Source organism: Petaurus breviceps, unplaced genomic scaffold (assembly GCF_028583685.1).
Source record: "Petaurus breviceps papuanus isolate PSGF00001 unplaced genomic scaffold, PetGlider_PUasm1.0 90752, whole genome shotgun sequence".
Classification (NCBI taxonomy): Eukaryota; Metazoa; Chordata; class Mammalia; order Diprotodontia; family Petauridae; genus Petaurus; species Petaurus breviceps.
The window spans coordinates 10958042-10980325 of NW_027187336.1; the positions used below are offsets into that span (position 1 = coordinate 10958042).

Consider the following 22284-nt stretch of genomic DNA (forward strand, 5'->3'; position numbering starts at 1 on the left):
CTCTCTCTCTCTCTCTCTCTCTCTCTCTCTCTCTCTCTCTCTCTCTCAGTCTCTCTTTTTCTCTCTCTCTTCTTTCTCATGGTTTTTCCCTTTTGTTCTGATTCTTCTTTCACAACATGACTAATGTGGAAATATATTTAACATAATTGTATGTATATAGCCTATATCATATTGCTTGCTGTCTTTGGGAGGAGAGGGAGGGAAAAAAATTGGAACTTAAAATCATATAAAAGTGAATGTTGAAAAGTAAAAAAAATTTCAAAAAAAAATCCTTTAAACAAATATCCTAGGAATGAAAAAATAAATAAATAAAAATAAAATGGGGTAGCTGGGTGACTTAGTGGATAGTGCACTGGGCCTGGGGTTAGGAGGACCTAAGTTTAAATCTGGCTTTGAACACTTACTAGTTGTGTGACCCTGAGTAAGTCACATAACTCCGTGGGTCTCAATTTCCTCATCTGTAAAATGAGCTGGAGAAGGAAATGGTGAACCACTCCTTTATCTTTGCCAAGAAAACCCCAAAAGGGGTCATGAAGAGCCAGACACAAAGTAAAAAACAACTAAATAACAACAAAAGATGTTTTAAAAGGAGTAGGCTTATATCATCCCTTGAAATAAAAGGAAAGGAATAGAGGATGGTAGGAAACAAGCTCTTTGTGATAACTCCAAAAAGTATGGAGGAGGGAAGATAAGGGGACTTCAAATGGACAGTAAAGGAAAAGAGGTCATCTGCTGAGAAGGGTGGGTAGCCTAATGGCTTGAAGGTGAGAGAAGATCTGGAACTGCTGCCATGGAAACACTGAATCTAATATTGTATATTACACAGCTAAAAATGCAACTTGACATGAAATGAAACTATGATTATAACAAGGTGATTAGCAAATTCCATTTAACACTTCAAAAAAGTATTCCTTACTTGTGTGCTTCAAAATCATTGTCAACTTGGCTCATTTCTTGGGGACTGTTGTCTTCTCTTTGAAAAGTAATAATAATTTCATCATCTACAGAAACACATAATGGCAATGAGGGAAAAGACAGGAACATATTATATTCTTAATTGTTCAAATTCATCTTTCTTCATATAGCATAACAGTATTGTCATTAGACAAGTACTCTAAAATAACATGCTGTTTATTTAAAGAAAAATTCTGGCTAAGTTATATATTCTAGAGTCTTGAAGGACCACCCTCAGAATTTGTGCAGGAGTAAAAAATAAAGTGAATTCCTAAGTCATACAAGTGTTAGTTTCAGTTAAAAAACAAAACAAAACAAAACAGAAACTACTGTATATGGAGAAGTTCCTCAGTATCTGAGAATTGTGGTTAAACTTTGATTTGTGTTCCAGTCTTCAAATTTGTTTATAAATCTCAGTCATTTATCTACCCCATATATGTTCTCTGGCTATTTCTGCTTACTGGAACAATGACATGAATAAATTGCACTGATTTATTGTTTCAATTATTGAGTTACCTATCATTCTCACTTAAAAGCATTAGGTGTTTTTTAAAAACTTCAACAATTTAAACTTCAGAACCTCTATTGTCCTTTCATGTTGTAAATCTATGATCCTGTGGGCAAAGCATTGTGTCAGGCACCAGAGATACAAAAACAAAAAGAAAATAGTCTTTACCCTCAAGGAAACATATTTTTGGTGACCACATCTCCCTATGGATACTCATGGCCTAGATCCCAATATTAATTGGCCCAGAAGCATAAACCTGTTCTGTTTTTTTCCGATGTGAGCCTGTTCATTCCTCTCTAAGCAGCCTTGTGGCACTCCACTCTGAGGAGTTCACCATAATAAATATTTATTAATCAGCTGATTGGCCATATTGGTATAGCACTTAGTGCAGATGCCCAATAGGGTTTAGCCCCACTGTAACTCAAGCTTCCAAGCTCTAGTGATTCACCATCCTTAGCCTCCTCAGGAACAGGACCTACTATGTGCACCATCATACTTATTCTGTCTGAACACTTAGGAGAATAGAGTACTTTAAAAAATCAACAATTCATTTGCAAAAAGAACTTTTTCCTTTAGAGTCAAATAGTAAAGGTAGGTGCTATTTTTTAAAAATCAAAAGTTGTAAGTTTAAATCAAAAGTTGATGCCATGAGAAAAGCCTCACCTAGTTTCTACTTTTCTCATTGCTATTCAAATAAAGTATTTCAAGTTTATTTATATTTCTAATATTTTGCAACACAAAAGGAAGACTTATCTAGTAATGGCATTACTATAAAAATAGTTCAAGTTTTTGACTTTCCAAGGGTTTATCACTAAAAATTGATTCTTCAATATGTCAAGAATCTATAATTTTATCACTGTGGGCACTCACTAAACTGAGAGTGATCTTAAACCTTCTCTCAAAGAATTTACATTCTATGGAGGGAAATAGCAAGTTTATATGTAAGTATATATAGAATAAATATAAAATAATATGATAAAATATAAAATAATAAAAGTAACAGAATAAATATAAAAATAAGACAAAGCTATTTAAATAGAAAGTAGTTATATAGAAAATACACTAGCTGGTGTGGAGATCAAGAAGTGCCTCCCATGGAAGGTGGTACTTGAGCTGTACCCTGAAGGAAGAGAGGAATTCTAGGAGGCAAAGATGAGGAATGTATTCCAGGCACAGAGGATGGCCTATGCTAAAACGCAGAGATAGGAGATTGATCCTCTTGTGTGAAGAAGAGAAAGAAGGTTAGTTTGGGAAGACTAGCATGAAGAAAGAGAGTAAGATATAACAGGACTAGAAAGATATTCTGAGGTCACATTGTGAAGGGCTTTAAAAGCTGAAGAGAAGAATTTTTATTTTACCCAGAGACAATGGAGTTTATTGAGTAGAGGAATGATAAACACTTAAGGAAATTCACTTTGGCAGCAGTGTGGAGGATGGGCTGGAATGAGGAAAGACTCAAGGATGGGAAACCAATTAGAAGACTTTTGCTATAAGCTAGGTGAAAGGTGATGAAAACCTGAACTAAGGTGGTAGCTGTGTGAATGAAAATAAGCAGAAGGTGCTGAAAGGTATTGTGGAAATAGAAAAGGCATGAATTGGCAATTGAATGGATATGTGGGAAGAAGGAGAGTGAGGAGTCAAAAATAACACAGAGGTTACAAACATGGGAAATTGGAAAGGTGGTGCTACTTTTGACAGAAATTGGGAAGTTTGGAAGTAGGGTGGATTTTGAGAAAAAATTAAGGAGTTCTGTTTTAGTTTATTGAGTTTGAGATGTCTATTAGACAGCCAATTTGAAATGTCCATTCTCTGAGAAATACATTTTTGGACATGGCAAATGTATTTATTTGTTTTACTTAACTATGCTTATTTGTTGCAAGAATAATGTTTTTCTTTTCTTGTTTGGTGGGGTGTTCCCAAAGAGAAAAAATAAAAAAGAAAATAAAGAAAAAAGAGTCACCAAAGCATTTTTAATGCACAGAAGAAAATGTAACGAAGTTCTGAAGGAAGCACTTATTAAGAACAATAACCTGCAAGTAACATTAAAATTATATACTTTTTAAAAAAGCAAGCTATATGTAATAGAGATTTATATTGTCTCATATAATCCCGTTTTTCTATTCTGTTTGCATATGGTAATATTTTCTCTCTTTTTGATGTTTTATGAAATTCAGAATAAAAATAAGATAAAATAAATGTCCATTCTCATGATACTAAGTTCCAAGACTAGTAATTCATAGACTATACAGTGTATGTATATTAATGAGATGAGTCAACACACAAGTAAGAATTCATCTATTCATTTTAACCTATAGAGTTATAGACAGATATTTATTTAAAGAGCCATTTGTAGCTCACTAGCTTCTGTTTGCAAATCTTACCAGTTTTAGGTATGAAAACAGCAATCTGTTAGTGACATTTAAAGATCAATAAAGCATTACACACAAGGTATTATTAGTTCAGTTTATATGACTCCTCTCCAACCTCCCTCCTCTAGCCCTTCAATGCCCTGCCAAATAGCTACTATAGCAAGTGGTGTGGAGCACCATGAGTGAGTGGAGGCTGTACCCCCATGGGATAGCTTATAGGGCATTTGCTCCTCATGTGCATGGAAGAGTTTTCTGGGAAACAAATGCTACCCAGAAAAGTACTAGAAGGAGAACTAAAGCAGGAGAGAGGAGAGAGGAGCCAAAAAAGGTAATAAAGCAAGTATTAAGGATAAACAGGAAATAGGACAAGGAATCTGGATGCAGAGGTCTTGTCAGGGTGTGAGATAAGGGAGAGTGAGAGAAAACACCAGAGGTCAGTAAATCAAGTAGGGGACAAGATTCACAGGAGTCTACCAAATTTGAAGGGCTTTTCCCAATTTTTGTTCTTCTTGACCTCTCTGAGTATTTGACACTGTTGGCCACCCTCTGGATATACTCGCCTTTCTGGGGTTTTGTGTCACTTCTCTCTCTTTGTTTTTCTTTTACCTGTCTGAACACTCTTCAGTCACTTTTGCTAGATCAGCATCCAGATCATGCCCCTTAACTGGATGTATTCCAAGACTCTGTCCTGGGCCCACATTCTCATGGTGACCTCATCAGCTCCTATGGGTTCCATTATTATCTCTGATGGTTCCTGAATCTATATATCCAGTTCTAGACACTCTCCTGAATCCCTGTCCCACATACCCAACTGCCTACTGAGTAATTTTTATTGGTTTTGGGGGGGGGGGGGTTTGGAGTTTTTTTGCTTTTTGAAGGGGGAAGGGCAGGGTAATTGGGGTTGTGACTTGCCCAAGGTCACATGGCTAGTAAGTGTTAAGTGTCTGAGGCTGGATTTTAACTCAGGTCTTCCTGACTCCAGGGCCAGTGCTCTATTCACTGTGCTACCTAGATGCCCCTGAATATTTTTTAACTAGAAGTCCTATGGACATTTCAAATTAGACATGTCCAAAATAGAACTCATTTTCTTTCTCCCCAAACCTGTCCCTCTTCTGAACTTCTCTAATTTTTCCAAGAGTACCACTATCCTTCCAATTACCCAAGTTTGAAATTGCAGAGCTATATCCTTGCCTCCCACTTCAAATTCAATAAAATCTTGTCAGTTCTACCTTCATAACATCTGTCATATTTGTCCCATTCTTTTTACGCACATGACTGCCTTGGTAAGTTGAGCCGTTAGTAATAGTCCAAATAAGAGGTGATAAAAGTAGTGGCCAAGTGAGTGGAGGGAAGAGATAAACACAAGAAATGTGGACATAGAAACAAGAATTGGCAATTAAATGGATTCATAGCATGAGTGAGGGTGAGGAATCAAGGAAGACGCAGAGGTTACGAACTCTGATGATCAGAATTTTGGTGATACCCTTCTCAGAGAGAGAAGCTTGTTTGTGGGGAAGATAATGAATTAAGTTTTGGTCATGTTGAATTTGAAATGCCTCCAGCATACACGGTTTCAAATGTCCAGTGGCCTGTTGGTGATAAAGCATTGAAACTAAAATGGAAATGTAGATCTGGGAACCATCAGGATAGAGAAAATAATTAAACCCACATGAGCTGAATAGATCACCAAGAGTGAGAATGTGGAGAGAGAAGAAAAAGAGGCCAAGGACAGAGCTTTGCAGTTCACTCACAGTAAGAGGGCACAATCTGGGTGATGATCCAACAAAGGAGATAGAGGAAGATCTATCAGACCAGCAGAAGAAGAACCAAGAGAGAAGAGTGGTCACAAAGCCCCAGAAAGGAGGGCATTTCCAGAAGGAGATGTGTCAAATGTGGCAGAGAGGTCAAGAAGAATGAAGATTGAGAAAAGGTCATTGAATTTGGGCAGTAAAAGATCATTGATGACTTTGGAAAGTGTAGTTCTGTTGAGTAATAGGGTAGAACATGCGATTACAGAGGGCTTAGAAGGTGAGGTGAGAGGAAGTAAAAACAATGAGAGGAGACAGCATTTTCAAGGAATTTGGCTTACAATGAGAGGAGAAATAGTATGATAGTTTGTGGGATGCTAAGGTTTAATCAGGGTTTTTTAAGGATGGGAGAGACTTGATCCTATTTATAGGCAGCAGAGAAAGCACCAAGACATAGGTAGAGATTGAATTTTAGATAGAGATAGAGGGTGAGCATGAGGGCAATTGTCTGAAGAAGATGGTAGAGGATGTGATAAAGGGTATAGTTAGAAGAGCTGGTATTGGCAAGGAAAGGGGCTATATTTCTTTTTTTTCCTTACTTTTTTTTTATTAATTTATTTGTTTCCTTTTAGTTTACAGGATTCAATTCCACAATTCCTTGAGTTTCACATTTTGTTCCCCTCCCTCCTCTCCCCCCCACCATGGCAGCTTTTAGTCAAGTATAGGATCTGTAAATACTTTCACATTATACATTAGTCAGGTTATAAGGATGGATTGTACCAGCTGGAATTAAAAATGGTAAAGAGGACATAAAACCAAATGAGAGAAGGAAAAAAGATCAGGTATTTTGCTTCCACCTGGATATAAACTTAGTTCTTTCTAGTTCTTTCTCTGGATGCACATATTTCTCTCCATCATGAGTCTTTTGGGATTGACTTATATCACTGCATTGCTGAGAAGAGCCCAGTCTATCAAAGTTGGTCATCACACATACATTGTGTCTGTAATTGTATACAAATTTCTCCTGGTTCTACTCTTCTCACTCAGCATCAGTTCTTTTAAGCTTCTCCAGGTAAATATAAAGACTGTCTGCTCCTCGTTTCTTATGGCACAATAGTATTCCATAACATGCATATACCACAACTTGTTCAGCCATTCCCCAATTGATGGGCACCCCCTTAATTTCCAATTCTTTGCTACCACAAAAAGAGCTGCTATAAACATTTTTGTACATATGGGTCTTTCTCTCATTTCTATGATCTCTTTGGGATATAACCCTAGGAGTGGTATTGCTGGATCAAAGGGTATGAAAGTGTTTATAGCCTTTTGGGCATAATTCCAGATTGCTCTCCAGAAAGGCTGGATCAGTTCACAACTCCACCAGCAATGCATTAGTGTTCCAATTTGCCCACATCCTCTCCAGCATTTGTCATTTTCCTGTTTTGTCATCTTAGCCAATCTGACTGGTGAGACGTGGTACCTCAGAGTTGTTTTGATTTGCATTTCTCTAATCAATAGTGAATTAGAGCATTTCTTCATGTGGTTATAGATAGCTTTAATTTCTTTCTCTGAAAACTGCCTGTTCATATCCTTTGACCATTTATCAATTGGGGAATGACTTGTATTCTTATAAATTTGACTCAATTCTCTGTATATTTTAGAAATGAGTCCTTTGTCAGAGACATAGGTTGTAAAGATTCTTTCCCAATTTCCCACCTCCCTCTTAATCTTGGTTACATTGGTTTTGTTTGTACAGAAACTTTTCAATTTCATGTAGTCAAAATTATCCATTTTACATTTTATAATGTTCTCTAATTCTTGTTTAGTCATAAAACCTTTCCCTCTCCACAAGTCTGATAGGTAAACTATTCCTTGTTTTAGGATACTGCTTACAGTATCAACCTTTATACCTAGATCATGCACCCATTTAGACTTGATTTTGGTATATGGTGTTAGATAATGGTCTATGCCCAGTTTCTGCCATACTATATTCCAGTTTTCCCAGCAGTTTTTGTCAAATAGTGAGTTCTTATCCCAAAAACCAGGATCTGGAGGTTTATCAAACAATAGATTACTATAGTCATTGATTTCTGAATCTCGTGTGCCTAATCCATTCCATTGATCCACTCCTCTATTCCTCAGCCAGTACCAAGTAGTTTTGATGACTGCTGCTTTATAATACAGATTGAAATCTGGTATAGCTAGTCTACCTTCCCTAGCATTTCTTTTCATTAATTCGAAAGGGGCTATATTTCAACAGAAACTGGACTAAAGGAGTAGAAAATGGGTGATAATGCCAAGGAGTTGCAAAATGAAGAGAAAGATAGAAGAAGGAGTTCAAGGTGAATGGCCTTTATTTTCTCAGCAAAGTATGAGAAAAGGCCTTCAGTTGTGTGAGTGGAGGAGGAATTGGCGTGGGAGATTTTAAGAGAGAAAATATTTGGAAAAGGGATTTGCAACTGGGAAAGAGAATCAATTAGGATGAACTGCCTTGCTCCAATGAAGGTTTAGTTAAGACTAGAAAAAAGAAATCTGCCATGGTCTTAGTTAACATGTGGCTGCATAACTTTTTCTACTTCCATTCAGTATTATGTTAGCAGGAACCAATAAGGAAATTGGGAATAATGCATAGTTTGGCAAAAAGTGAGTGGAGAGAGGACAAGGGATTCAAGATTAGAGCATAGTATAGGTCAACAAAAGGGTTGAGAGTGGATAAGGACAGGGAAACCAGAGCAGAAGTAATAGCCTGAGAAATTGCTGAAGGCTAGAGGTATTGAAGGTCAAACTGAGGATAAGGAATAGGTTTAGAAGGAGTAAATAAAGCAAAAAGATAAACAAAACAATAGAATGTATTGGTCAGATAAAGGAATTTCAGAATTCTTAATCATGAAAGTAGAATGCTTGTGCACAGTGGAGGATTCAGAGATATAATCATCCTTATATATCACTGAGATACCAAGGAGTAGGAGGAGGTCATGAGAGCTGAGTAGATTGAGGAACTGAGAGGCAAGGGTAACCATTGAGACTCATCCCTATTTTACAGGCGAGTAAACTGGGCATCAGCAAGGATAAGTAATTGTGTGAGTACACAATTAATAAGTTGTAGAACTGGGAACTCAAACCCTGATCTTCCTACCTAGGCCAAAATCTAAGTTACTCAAGGGGCACCATGGTATCCTAGAAAGAGGACTGAACTTGAAATCAAGAGATTCCTAGGTTCAAATCCAGCCTCTGGCATTTATTAGCTATGTGACCCTACCAAAATCACTTAGCTTCTCCTGAGCTCCAGTTTCTTCAACTATACAATGGGGAAAAATAGCATCTATAGATAGTGCCTACTCTCAGAGTTGTTGGGAGGATTAAATGAACTTACATATGTAAAGTGCTTTGTAAATTTTAAAGCCCTAGATAAGATTTAAAAGATAAACATTTAAAATCTTCGGAACTTAAAAGTCCAACAGAAAATACTTTATGAAGATATTTCATACATTATGACCTATGTGTGACAATTTACCTGTTGAAAATCAAATGAAGAATCATCACATTGAAAAGGGGGCTGTTAATGACATAAATATTATGTCTAAATTGGGCAATTAACCCCTTAGAAGCTCCTTGTAAGACATTCAAGCTTTGAGAACCTGGTTTTGAAAGTTATTATGATTTTACTTAATTGAGGGATTTCCTGATTCTACTTAGCTCATTTCAAAACCAATGATTCTAATGGTTTTAAATGAGCCTAGATTAATTTTTACACTTGGTCAGGGCACAGACCAAGTGAAAGTGGTGAAGGAGATGCTGAATGAATATGACAAAAGGAGAAAAGAAAATACATAAAAACACATGCTTTTGCGGACATGAGTGGAGGCAGTTTGTCTAAAGTGGCAAAAGTAGAAGAAAGATGTTCTGAGAAAAATTTGAAGCACCTGGAATAATAGCTCATCCAAGATGTTTATAGATGAACTGATGGGAAAAGATAGAGGTGATAGTTTGTGGATTGCACTAAATTTTTTGAGGATTGAAGTGAGCAGGACACATTTGAAAATGACCCAGGACTATATAAATAATCAAAAAGATGAATAAATAAGATAAAATTTTCCATTCTACTAGAAAAATATCAAGAGAATAGATGGATGAATTATAATTTTTCAAAAAAGAGAGAGAGCATTTGTAATAATAAGAGAAACAGAACAGAGAATTACTGCCTGAATAGACATGGAATGAAATAAAGTGAAGGGTAAAAGGAAAGATCTTATTTAGAGGGGAGGGGAGGGGAAGAGATACATTGACTCTGAATAGATGTGAGGATGGAATGAAAATAACATGAGTAATAGAAAGTGCTGGATGCACCTGTTTGACCTTAGCCAAACTGGGTCCCAGTTTCCTCAGCTGGAAAAGGAAAGGATTAGATAATCTCTAACATCTGGTTGTCACTGTATATCTATGACCCTATAATCAGTGTACCTTTTGTCTTATTCCCATAATCCTGTACCCCCTCACACAGGCTTTCATCTTCACTGGTCCATGTAGAATAACTAAAATCTTCATCTTGGTCAGACTCCTGAAAATTTGTAAAAAAATAAGCTTTATTTAAACTTTTTTTTCTTTTACTACATGAGGGGAATTTGTAGATTTTTTTCTGGGCCAAGCTTTCAAACTTGAGCAGATACTATAGATTCAATGATACAATGGGGGTCAAAGGTCAAACTGTCCTGGAGCAGACAGTACTGCTAGCTGTAATACAATCACATAAGAATTAAGATTGGTGCTAAAATTGCCCAAGTACATAGAAATTAGTATTTTCTATTTCATTTCTTCTGCATATGTGCTGCTTAACTGCCATGAGTGAGATTTAAGTGGGCAGCTCTATGAGATTCATTTACCTCTTTCAGGGAGAAATACAGAAGGGTCTTTTAAAAAAAAAAATTATCTCCCTGAGAAAGCACTTCTAAGTTTTTTAGTTAGCAGCTTCCCTTCTCTTCCCTCACCTTCTGGGCTCAGTTATAATTAGCTGTGCTGGTAGCTTCAGACCTAATGACTGGTAGTCAGCAGTAGAAAGATTCCCAATTGCAGATGTTAATATAATTTAGTATCTGACCAAAACAAATCATCACAGAACTTCTCTGGAATTCAGGTTTATCCTCTAACTCAGATATATCAAATGCAAGGCCTACAACATTCTCAAGTTGTAATGCAAATGTAAATTTTAAAGATCTTCCCTGCCCCTAGGCTAAAGTGCAGCAGAAGCCTGGGGAGGGAGGCTTGTTTTTCAGTAGATACTTTTTGATTGGCCAGTGGGTCAATAAGGTTGTTACATTCTCTGAGCCAGGAGAAGGCTATATAAGCTCTGATGTGTAGCTTTGTTTTGGGGACTCACTTTGAGAGGTGTTCTGTGATTTGATCTGAATTCTGGGAAGCCGTTGTTGAGAGTCCCCCGGCTTTGAAAAACCCAGAATATGGAAACCCAGATGTTGGCTGGGTATGGATGTAATGGTTGGACAGTTTGGAAATCTGTCTACTTGATGTTTCTGTCTTGATAATTATGCCTGTATACTTTGAGGTTCAGGGTGCTGACCTTTTCTCCTGAACAAGGTAAACGATATATGTCTGACTGATTAAAGTAAGCTTGTTAACCCACTTTGAGTTGCTTTCCTTTAACAAAGCAGATCCAAGAACCTGTGGTAGCTGCAAACCCTGAGGACGCGCTTGGGGTGCTTGCTGCTACACAAGTATGGGAACCAGATTAAAATGTAATTGGTAAATGTTTAACAAAATAAAAAAAAATAATAAAGCATAGGTAATATTAATATGTGATTTTCTAAGTTAATATGTAGCTTTGCAGGGATCCTTACATATGGTTTAGTGGCCCTTGTTTCTATTTGAGCTTGACACCACGGGTCTAACAAATGAGAACTGGGGTTGAACTTGTGATTTCATCAATATACCAAACTCTTTCCTCTGAAGCACATCAGCACCTTCTCTGAAACTTAGAATCTTAAAAAAATGCTTCGAACACCAGGAGTTAAGCATTCAGGGGCACACAGTTTGTGTCAGAAGCAGACTTGACTCTGGGTCTTCCAGGCTCTGAGGATGGCTCTCTACCTACCATACCACACTGCCTCTCCTATGAAATGAAAAACAAGACTGAGAGCAGCACTGTATGTGGAAAGTACTATGGGCTCTTCTAAAGAAGGAATATTTTTCTTAATGGTATTTTTTCCTTTGAAAACTTGCTATTAGTGAAATTATTACTAACTACCATGTTCTCCTCTCAGTCCTTAGAACAACAATAGTTCTAGGTAGCAATTAAAGGTATTCCACCAAAGTCTCCAGAGTTAAGATGCTTTTCTATTCTGTGCTAGCCCTCTGTTTAAAGGGAGGAGCTTCATAAAAGTCACTGCCCTAAGTCTAGAGGTAAAAAATAGTAAACTGCCTCCACCCCATATCTTTCTCAAGGTTTTGATGTTTCATCTACTCATTCCTATGGAAAGGATTTATGAATGTTTCTTTTCTTTGTTTTAACTTCAATTATGGAAAATAGGAAAGGCTTCAAGCACATGAGTCCATGGAGGAAAAGTTTGTCTTTCATGTAAAGAACAGTCCATCTAAGTTCCAAGAGACTCATCAACAGGTGATAAATACCTCTGGCCAAAGCAAGACCATCCATATAAAGACCATTAATTAAGAGTTGAAATATGCATTAATGGAGGGAGAATACCCATACTAAAAAAAAAAAAAAGACAAATGTGGGCTACTAAAAGGAAAAACTTCCTAACAAACACAGTAATTCAAAACAAAAATAAGCCATCCCTGGAAATTGTGGGTTTCTCCTCATGAAGTGTTCATTAAACAAAGGTTATAGAGTATGTTGTTATGAGTTAGGTATGAGTTAGACTAAAAACCCCTGAGGTCCATTCCATATCAGAAACTCCAAACTTCTTTGATTTTTATGATGAAATCATTGGACCTTTCTAAGTATTGAAATTTAATTATGTCACAAAGTATGGGGGAATAATGTTTAATGTATAGTGAAATAAAAAATGTCTAGTCCTTTTTTTTAATTCATAAAGGTTTAACTGTAATAATATTTTGTGTTTATTTTCAAAACATTTTCCCATCCCTTCTTTAATTTGATCCTCACAATAGCCTTGTGAGAGGTTAGACCTTTCCAAGGTCAAAATGTTAGTGAATAGACTGGAATCAGAACCCCAGTCTCCTGATTTTAATTCCTCCAGTTTCATATACCCTCCAAACACTATGTCCTTTCACTGTGCTTTGAAAAGTCTACCATTATCTGGCAAACTCTTAACCTATGGCCTCAATCAGTAATTCATTTAACCTTAGTAAATCTACATTTTTCACTGGATTATGGTAATTTAATGGCAAAAATTTTATCCTAAAATTTTTAATGATTTAGACCTTAATTTGAAGTACTAAGCATATAAATGGAGTGCCATGGGATCAAAGGTTTTCTTTTAAATGCAAATGTTGTGACCCTACCAGGTCAGCTTTTTATCAAATGAACCTTTTGGAAAAGTAAATGTGTTTTTATTTGATCACTTGATATCAACTTATGACTTTCATTAACTCTCAGAGCAATACTGAAAAAATGAAACTATACATATTTTACTGAGTCTACTATGAAATTCTTATGCCCAAAAGTGAGACAAAAAAGTTCTACTTTGCAACTATAATTATTAGTATTTACGAAGTAAAATCTGATGAAGTAATCCAATTTATAGGAATCAGACTGACATGAACTACTTAAAAACTTTTAAATGCATCAACTTTGTGAATATAATTTTTTTAATTGTCAAAGATTGAGCTGTAATTTTCCTGTTCTGGTCAAACCCCGGCCAGAAACTCTGAGGGTCTATTCCTCCCAGACTCATTCTTTTTTTTTTTTTTTGGCTGGGCAATTGGGGTTAAGTGACTTGCCCAAGATCACAAGGCTAGTTTACGGCTAGTTTTTGTGTTGTGTCTGAGGCCGCATCTGAACCCAGGTCCTCCTGACTCCAGGGCCAGTGCTCTATTCACTGTGCCACCTAGCCGCCCCCCCCCCCAGACTCATTCTTTTGTGAAGGCAAACTAGACTATCTTTTGCCTCAATTCTTACTTCACTTTTAATCACTGAATGGGTGTTGTCTCAGACAAACTGAAAACTGGGAAAGACCCTAACTTAAAAAGGTCAGTCTTCCACTGCATCTTAGGCCCTCTCCAGTTTCTATTTATACTCTCCAATCATCAAAACCCAGACAATGAGCTACTGGGGTCTGGGCTGGGACCTATTATTGACCAATGAGAGCTAGAGTGTTTTGGGCTTACAGGTATAGACAAGGGGTGGCTAGGTGGCGCAGTGAATAGAACACCAGCCCTGGAGTCAGGAGAACCTGAGTTCAAATCCAGACTCAGACACTTAACACAAAAACTAGCCGTGTGACCTTGGGCAAGTCACTTAACCCCAACTGCCCCCCCAAAAGCAAAAAAAAAAAAAAGTATAGACAAGTAGCTCCATTTCAATCCCAACGGGCTTTATCAAGCCTGGTTTACTAGATCTGTATTTCAAGAAATCATAAATGGAAGAAATCCTGAGGGTTTTCCCCTTCTAGACTCATTCTTTTGTGAAAGCAAAATTTTGCCTCAATTTTTAACTAGACTTTAATCACTGAATGGATGTTGACTCAGACAAACTGAGACCTGGGAAAGACTTTACTTAGTTCAGAAAGGCCAAGGTCTCCCACTGCATCTGAGGTCATCACCAGTTGCTCTGATCTATATCTTGCCACTGGATTCCAACCAGCCTGTAGGAGAGAGTGAGGCTGACTGAGTACCTTGCATAGCCCTGCCATACTTAAATCCAATTCTCTTGAAAGTCAAGACATCACTCTCCTAATGTCATTGGTCCTTTTCCAGAATGAAGGACAAACAGCAATTTGTGAGTAGTAGTAGCTGCCTCCCTGGGAACCCCAACTTGTCAGTTCCAGTTGGGCAAGGCTGCTACGTGGTAAGGAGAGAAATTATAGGTAGTATGTTGGAGGGGGGGCCGTGGGGTAGTGCCAGAGAGCCATTTATGCCTGAAATTTTAGATAACACCTTGAAACAATGGTGAAGGAGCTGAGAGAAACTGTTACTCCAGTAATGGGCCAGATAGAACTTTATGACTGACTATTTGAGAATGTTAGTTGTACTGATTTCATAATATCACACTGAGTTACTACATTACTATTCTTCAACATTCATTTGAACTCAACATCCTCACAGAAAATAAACTACATGGATTTTTAGGCATAGAGATTTGGCTTATTAAAAAACAAAACAATAATTAATGATCTGAACCACCAAAAGCTTTGCTTCTTTTCCCAGTGTTTTAATTGTGCCTCAGATTAGTTTCTCCACTGCTGAATTGTTAGGAACTTTTCCTGATGTATTAAGCTTTGGGGTCCAATCTCTAATGTGCTTTTCCATACACATTTTAAATTAGCTCAGTAATGGATGTTTGTTTTTTAATGCAACACCTTACCTTGCTGCTGCTAATGCTTTGCAAGATGATGTTTTGGCTTTTGGCAGTCATCAGCATTTCAGATTCAGAAGGCTCTGCATCATAATAAATGTCAAGCAAGGATTCAGGATGTCTTTCTGCCAAAGAAAAGCATATTAGCGTTTTAAAATTTTATTTATTTTTAATTTAAAAAATTTTCAATGTCTCTAGCAATCTCACAGGAAGTACTTCTTACAGCTAAGTCAACACCATTTTCCCATAGTCTTTCTTGAAGTGTGATGGCCAAGTCTGGAAACTTAAAGGACCTGTAGCATTCACCTGTCAGGATTCAAAGAAACAGGTGCAGGGTGGGAGCAGGGAGAGGGGCATAGGAGATGGTTCTAAAAGTTGGACTGTGAACAAAAAGGACTAGAATTGATAGCTGACATAAGCTCAGGAAAACTGAGTTTTGGGATTCTAAGGAATAAGAGCTAATAGTTATATAGTACTTTAAGTTTTGTGAAGTACTTTAAAAAATATTGTCTTATTTGACTCTCACAAAAACTCTTTGAAGTAGGTGCTATGATTTATCCCCATTTGACAGATGAGGAAACTTTCACAGAGAGGTCAAATAACTTGTTCATCATCACTCAAGAGTCTGAGGAAGGGTTCAAAATCAGGTCTCCCTGGCTCTCTATTTGCTATGTCACCTAAAAAATATATTTCTTGCACATCAAGCTATGACTCTAGTTCTATATCAGGCTCCTTGAGGAAAGAAACACAACAAGTAGAAAAAGTAGAACAGAGATCTTCTGCCCACAAGGACCTTAGAATTCAGTTAAAGAGACAAGGCAAAGAAACTTCAAATAATTATATGATAATTCAAGACAAAACACAATTAAGTGCTAAATAATATGCTATTAACCATAAGTACTATAGGAGTTCAAAAAAATAGAAAGATCAGAGGGGGCTATGGAAATTATGGGAGGTTTGAAAGAAATAGGATATAAATTACATCTTGAAGGATGGATAACAGAGCTAGAACTAAGAAAAGGCAAATAGAACTTTGCCCCATGGTGCAGAAATTCAGAGGGGCACCATTCTGCTCCCAGTGAGAGGCCACAGATAATTTAGCTAATGGAATCCCCCTTGTGATTAAAGGCCAGGAGGATGGAACTTTAAACTCCTCCGGAAGCTTTCTTTTATAGAGGACAGGATTTGTGCTTTCCAGCTTCCTCCACTTTCCAACTGCAGCTCTAATTGGTTTCAAGATGCCCCTCCCTACGTGTGTTGTCTTCCCTCATTAGATTGCAAGCTCCTTGAGGAAAGGTACCGTCTTTCTTTTTCTTATTTATATCCCCAGTACTTAGCATAGTGCCTGGCACTCAGTAGGTACTTAAGAAATGTTTATTGAATTGAAGATGTAAAAAAACAGCTAGACTCCCCAGGGTATTATCCTTTTCCTAAAACTATTAATGTGGACAGCGCTTCCTCTTGCTTTGCCTTACTTTCTTTTGTTCTGAGTACCCTTAAGATAATTTTTTCCTCTCTGTTCTTATGGCTTATTTAAAAAAATAAAATCCTATTTATACAGAAATCTCACAGCAAAGCTTTGTGGAGCAAAGGGAGTAATAAATATAAAACGATCTTTGCCTTCACTCCAACAAGCCCCAGGCAAGGCACAGACTTTTGCTGCAAAAAAAACATTCCTGTCAGCCTCCCAATTCCCATCATCCATGGTGTACAGAGGGGAATATCTCCAAAAGAAATTCAAAAAGTTTGGTATCAGTGATCTGCCCAAAATACTTCAGCAAGATGAAGATTATAATAGGAATTCAGAAATGTGGGTCAGGTCTAAGAACTTGGGGCAAAAACAGAGAGACTCATCCTCTCAGATGCTTCCAGTCCTGCACAATTTGTCCCACTATCCTCCACTCTCATAATGATAAGGTAGGTTAGGGGTGGGGGTGGGGGTGGGGGGGGCAGCAAAAAATCTCCTGAACCAAGATTTACAATTAAATTCTAAAATATGTGTAAAGACCAAATAATCCCTTTGCTACGTAAACAGTTTTCAAAACATGAGAAAGAAGGAACTCTACCAAATTCCTTCTAGGAGGCAAATATAATTATGATAAAATCATGGAGTAATAAATTAAAGAGAACTATAGTCCAGTATCACCAGAGGTTAAAGCAATATATGTTCAAATTAAATCATTAGAACCAACTTGGGTTTATTGCTGCCAGTATTACAAGGGTGGTTCAGCATTAGGTAAACTGTTAGCATAATTTTTAAAAGGATAATTAAAATGTAAAAATTTCACATCTATATATGCAGAAGACTTTGACAAAAATATAGAGTGAAGTCAAGATGGTGGAATAATAAGTACAGCCTAGGTCTTTCATTACTCTTCCTTTACAGAGATCTAGAAAATGTATCAGAACAAATTCTGATTGAAAAATCCAAGAAAAAGTCACAATGAGTCAGTTTTCCAACCCAGGGAAGCCTATGGAAATAGACAGAGCAAGACTGTGAACACTGGAGATGGGATCTGGCCAGAAACATCAAGCATGAAAGAGGGCTGAGACTGGCCACAGGGCAGGAAGAGATTCCATGGGATTCCTGAACTAGTGTAGGATTCAAGGACATATGCCATCTGGCAGTTCTATCACCTATTATCTAGCTCCAAGTCACATATTTAGGGTATACTGAGGAGAGGACTTACACCAAAGGGTGAGAAAAAGGATCATGGGCCCTAACTGTGAGGAACAAGTTAAGAAACAGAGTGGCTATGTGACTCTGACCACAGAAGCAGAGCAGGGACTCACTTCTATATTCCTGCCCAGGTTGAAACCTGCAGTGGAACAATCAGGGAAGAAATCCCAGACTAAGAGGGAAGCTACAATTCAGTTGTTCTGAACCTGCAGAGTCTCCAAGTGGCTAAGTCTGGTAGCTGTCTACCGAAACTTCCAACCAAGGAAGCTGACAGACCCAAACCTGGGTTAAGAACTTGCAGAACTGAGAAGAAGGCAGCAAGTGGATTTTGCCCTAGATTGTATCACTTTAGGAGCCTAGAAAATTTGAAGTTTCCCAATCTAAGTGGTGAAATCAACAGAAAAGTATTCAAGAGGATAGGAGCTCAGCCCAGATTTTCCTCCAGAAAGGGCACAGAACTCAGACTCAACATAAAGCTCAAAGTCAAGGAATAAGCTAGAAGAAAGAGAAAGAAAAAAAAAAGAATAGAATCATAAAGAGTTATTATGGCAATTTGAAAATGACTCAAAAAACATCTATAAGCAAAGCACAAAAGAAAAATACAGCTTGGAAACACAACTCCCAACTCCCAGGACAGTGCTGTGTTGCCCCATGCTGCCTCCTTCATGGCTTTGGAACCATCCCACCACCCTACCTTTCTTCACATTATTCCCCATCATGTAAATACTCTCCTCCTTTCTCTCTGCCCATGCTAGGCCTTCTTATCCTTAAAGTCCTAACTCATGTTCTTTCTCTTTGAGGAAGCCCTCTCAGATGACTTTAACCCACAGTGATCCTTCCTTCATTTGAACTCAAACCAATACTGTATAATTTACTTGGCAATTATGTACTGCCCTGTGACATTTCAGGTGTTGTCTTGTATTGCTAGTATATTATACAACATCGCTTGTGTCCCAGTTTGGCCTCTCTACAGCTGTGTTTCCTATTGCCTACATCAGAAGGAGAATATGTTCCTCCTTGGTAAACTGGCCAAATTACCAGATTTTTTACAAGATGATTTCAGGGCTAGAGGTCAGGGTATGGGCAGAATAAACTTTAAGTGTCTGAACTTCATTAGGCAAGGGATTCAGAAATGTAGAAATGATAGAGAACTCGGGGCAGGAGGGACCAATTTCCATACAGGGGGCAATCTGTGCTCCAAAAATTGTAAATGCAGTTCTTCATGTTATTTGTTGTCTCTCCAGTGGCACTGTAATCCCCTTGAGAACAAGGACCACATCCTGTCTTTTTCTGTATCTATCATAGGCTCATCACAAAATATTGCATATATCAGGTATTGAATAAATATTCATTTATATTATTTGATTTATCTAAATATGTTCACTAGATATGTGGCAAAAGTTCATAAAAGTTGGGTTTTTTTAAACAGATTTCTTTTGTTTTAGGATAACACGAAGGAGGAATGCTTACCTGGTTTGGGTAAAGAATTCATAAGTATGTCCAGTAATTGTTGCTTCTTTGAACTTTTTATTTGTGACACATAATGCATTGCTGATTTTCCATTAACATCACAGAGCCTGGGATCTCTAGAAAGGAATAAAAAAAAACAAAAAATTAATTCTAATCAAAGAAAGAATTTTACTGATACGCCAGTGTCATTTTTTAAAGGACAACTCAAGTTATTAAAAATAAGCATTTCAAAATATACTTTTCAGGGTGCTCATTGTTTTGAATTATATTTCCTTTGAAGATTATTCCTTTTCCTGACTCCCCTCTCTCTGTTAAAAGCACCCAAGTCATTGTTGCCTCCTTCCTATGGCACCACTTCCACTCAATTACTGAAGACTGGCAATTATATCTCTGTAATACTTCTCATATCTGCCCCCTCTCTACCAGTCCTACTTCAGGTCCTCAATAGTCTCTTCTGGACAAATATAAATCAGTAGCCTCCTTACCCCTCCTTACCTTAACTCTCTATTTCCTCCAATCTGTCTGACACTGCTGCCAGATTTATCTTCCTAATTTACAGCTTTGATTTCATCCTTTCTTTTCTCAAGCACTTTTAAAAATGTCTCAGTTCTTATGAGATATAGCCCAAATTTCATCTCCTAGTTTGCAGCCTGGGTCTAACTGACTTAGCCAGCCTTTTATCACACTTCTTCTCCTCAAGTATTCTGCACACTAGAACTACTTGGAAACAGCTTCCATGTTCTTTCTCAATAGACTCTCTTTTGCCCTAGAGGATACTCTTTATCCTCTTTCCATTTTCTTTGCCTGTTGAAATACTATTCATTCTGCACAGCCCAGCTCAAATGCTTTCTTTTCCATGAAATCGTTCCTTATCCTCCTCAGCTAGAAATAAGCTCTCCCTCTTAAGAGCTCTCAAAGCACATTATTTATACCACCCATGCATTCATCATATTCAATTATTTTTGCATATCATAGGATTATAGTATCATAGGGTCAGAGCTAGAAAAGACTTTAGAATCCACTGAATTTAACTCCCTCATTTTACAGGTGAGGAAACTGAGGCTGAGAGAAATTAAGTGACTTACCCAGAGCCATAGAGGAAGTTTCTCAGGTAGGAGTTGAACTCAGGGCTTAATGGCTCCAAGTGCAAACCTCTACTCATGGTGATACCTGGCTGCCTCATTACCCCTTATTTGAAGAGAAGCAGTGTGGTGGGGTAGAAAAAACACTAGGTTTGGATTCAGAAGACTTAAATCCAATTCTACTTTGGATATTCAGATGTAAAAATGTGGGCAAATCACTTAACCTTTTTGATTCTCAATTTTCTTATCTATAAAATGGGTATAGTGATACTTATTCTACCACTCTATTCTCTCAAACTATGAATTAAATATTTTTAATTGTTGTTTGTTAGGCTATCTAGAGAAAATCAGTTGGTGCTCCTGTTAGTTGTATTTCTATTAAGAATGTGTAATGATAATGGGAATTTGAAGATCTTCCCTGCTCCTTAATAGACCTAATGTAATCACATGCAGCCTGTGGTAGGAGGAGTTTGCTGAAGGGTGGAACAGAGCCCACTGGAAGCTGGAAGTCAGAGCAGCTAGACATGGGAAAGAGAGGATATACCCAGGGAGACAGCTATGCTTTTGAGTGTTTGCCCCCTGCTGTGACAGTTAGGCTTGTAAGTGTTTGTTTATGGTGTGGCTTCATGGTGTGCTATGGTATATTAACTTTTTTGCTACTATGATGGATTTGGCTTTCTGGTGTTGGGATTAGGTTTTCTTGTGTCTGAATGCTTTGCTTCTGTATTCTATATGGAGAGTCTGTTATATTTTGTGATTGAAAACTATGCTGGCATATTAACAGTTGCCATCGGCACTATGAATTGGCATTATAGCATCCTAAATGAGGCCTGAGAACAGCCAGCTAGTTATTCAAGTATTCAATTCAACAAATATTTTTAAAGTACACACTACATACAAGGTCCTGTGCTTAGCATTGAGTAGGGAGGTGAGGGGGAGTCTGAATATGAAATAAGATGTAGTCTCTGCCCTCAAGGAGTTTATAATCTAGTAGGTGAGACTAGACATGTACACAAATAATTCTAATACATGTTAAAATACAAGTGTAGCTTGGTGGCACAGTGGATAGAGCACTGAATTTGGAGTCAGGAAGACTTCAGTTCAAATCCAGCTTCAGACACTTCCTTGCTGTGTGGGTTAGTCACTTGACTTCTGTTTGCCTTAATTTCCTCATCTGTAAAATGGGGATAGCAATAGCACCTACCTCCCAAGGTTGTTGTAAGGATTAAATGATGAAATAGTATTTGTAAAGTGTTTGGTACAGTGTTTGGCACATAATAGACACTCTATAGATATTAGCAAAAGAGAGAGGTCCTAACAAGTAGTTGGGTGACATTTGAAGGAAGAGGGATCTCATGCAGCTCAGGAGATCCGGGAAGGTTTACTGTAAGAGGTAGCACCTGAGTTCCACCTTGAAAGGAGGCAGTGATTTCACAAGTCAGAAATGAAGGGAGGAATGGACATTTCAGGTACTTGGAGTATAAAATAAGTGAAGGCCCAGAGGCCAAGATCAACACAACACAAGGCAAAAGAGAAGAATCGAAACCTGACCCTAATGACTCCATCCCTTTATTCCTAGCTCTGGGACCCAATGTACATCCATTAAGATACTATGATAGGTCCTAAGGATATAAAGGGAAAACCTAGCCCATTCCTGGCCTCAAGGAGCTTGCATTCAACTGGGGGACAACAGAAGCACCCAGAGAAGAAAATAAAAGTTAAACTGAGGAGAGAAAGAGAGAGAACTATCAAATAGGGATCTGAGAAAGCTTCTAGGAGAAAGTGGAAACTAAACCCGGGCTTGAAGGAAGGTCAGCACATGAAGGCAGGGATGAGGAAGAAGGGATGTGTGCTGTGTGAATGAGAAGAGGTGGGAGATGGAAAGTCAGATGAAGAGAGCAGCCAGTAACCCAGCTGGGCATGAATGTAGAGCATTTAAAAGTGGAGAGAAGGAAGGGTGTGGGC

At 37.8% G+C, this 22284-nt stretch overlaps 1 protein-coding gene across 1 annotated transcript in view; it reads right to left on the reverse strand.

Annotated features, from left to right (window-relative positions):
* MAP3K19 (mitogen-activated protein kinase kinase kinase 19) overlaps positions 1-19353 on the reverse strand; it is a 60509-nt gene extending 41156 nt beyond the window's left edge. Inside the window, exons 1-4 of the mRNA XM_069067820.1 lie at positions 19238-19353; positions 15097-15212; positions 10041-10137; positions 917-1001 (exon numbers count right to left, since the gene is read on the reverse strand). Coding sequence (XP_068923921.1) covers positions 917-1001; positions 10041-10137; positions 15097-15212; positions 19238-19316 — 377 coding nt within the window. The 5' untranslated portion in view covers positions 19317-19353. The remainder of the gene's footprint in view (positions 1-916; positions 1002-10040; positions 10138-15096; positions 15213-19237) is intronic.
* Between the last annotated feature and the right edge of the window lie 2931 nt (positions 19354-22284).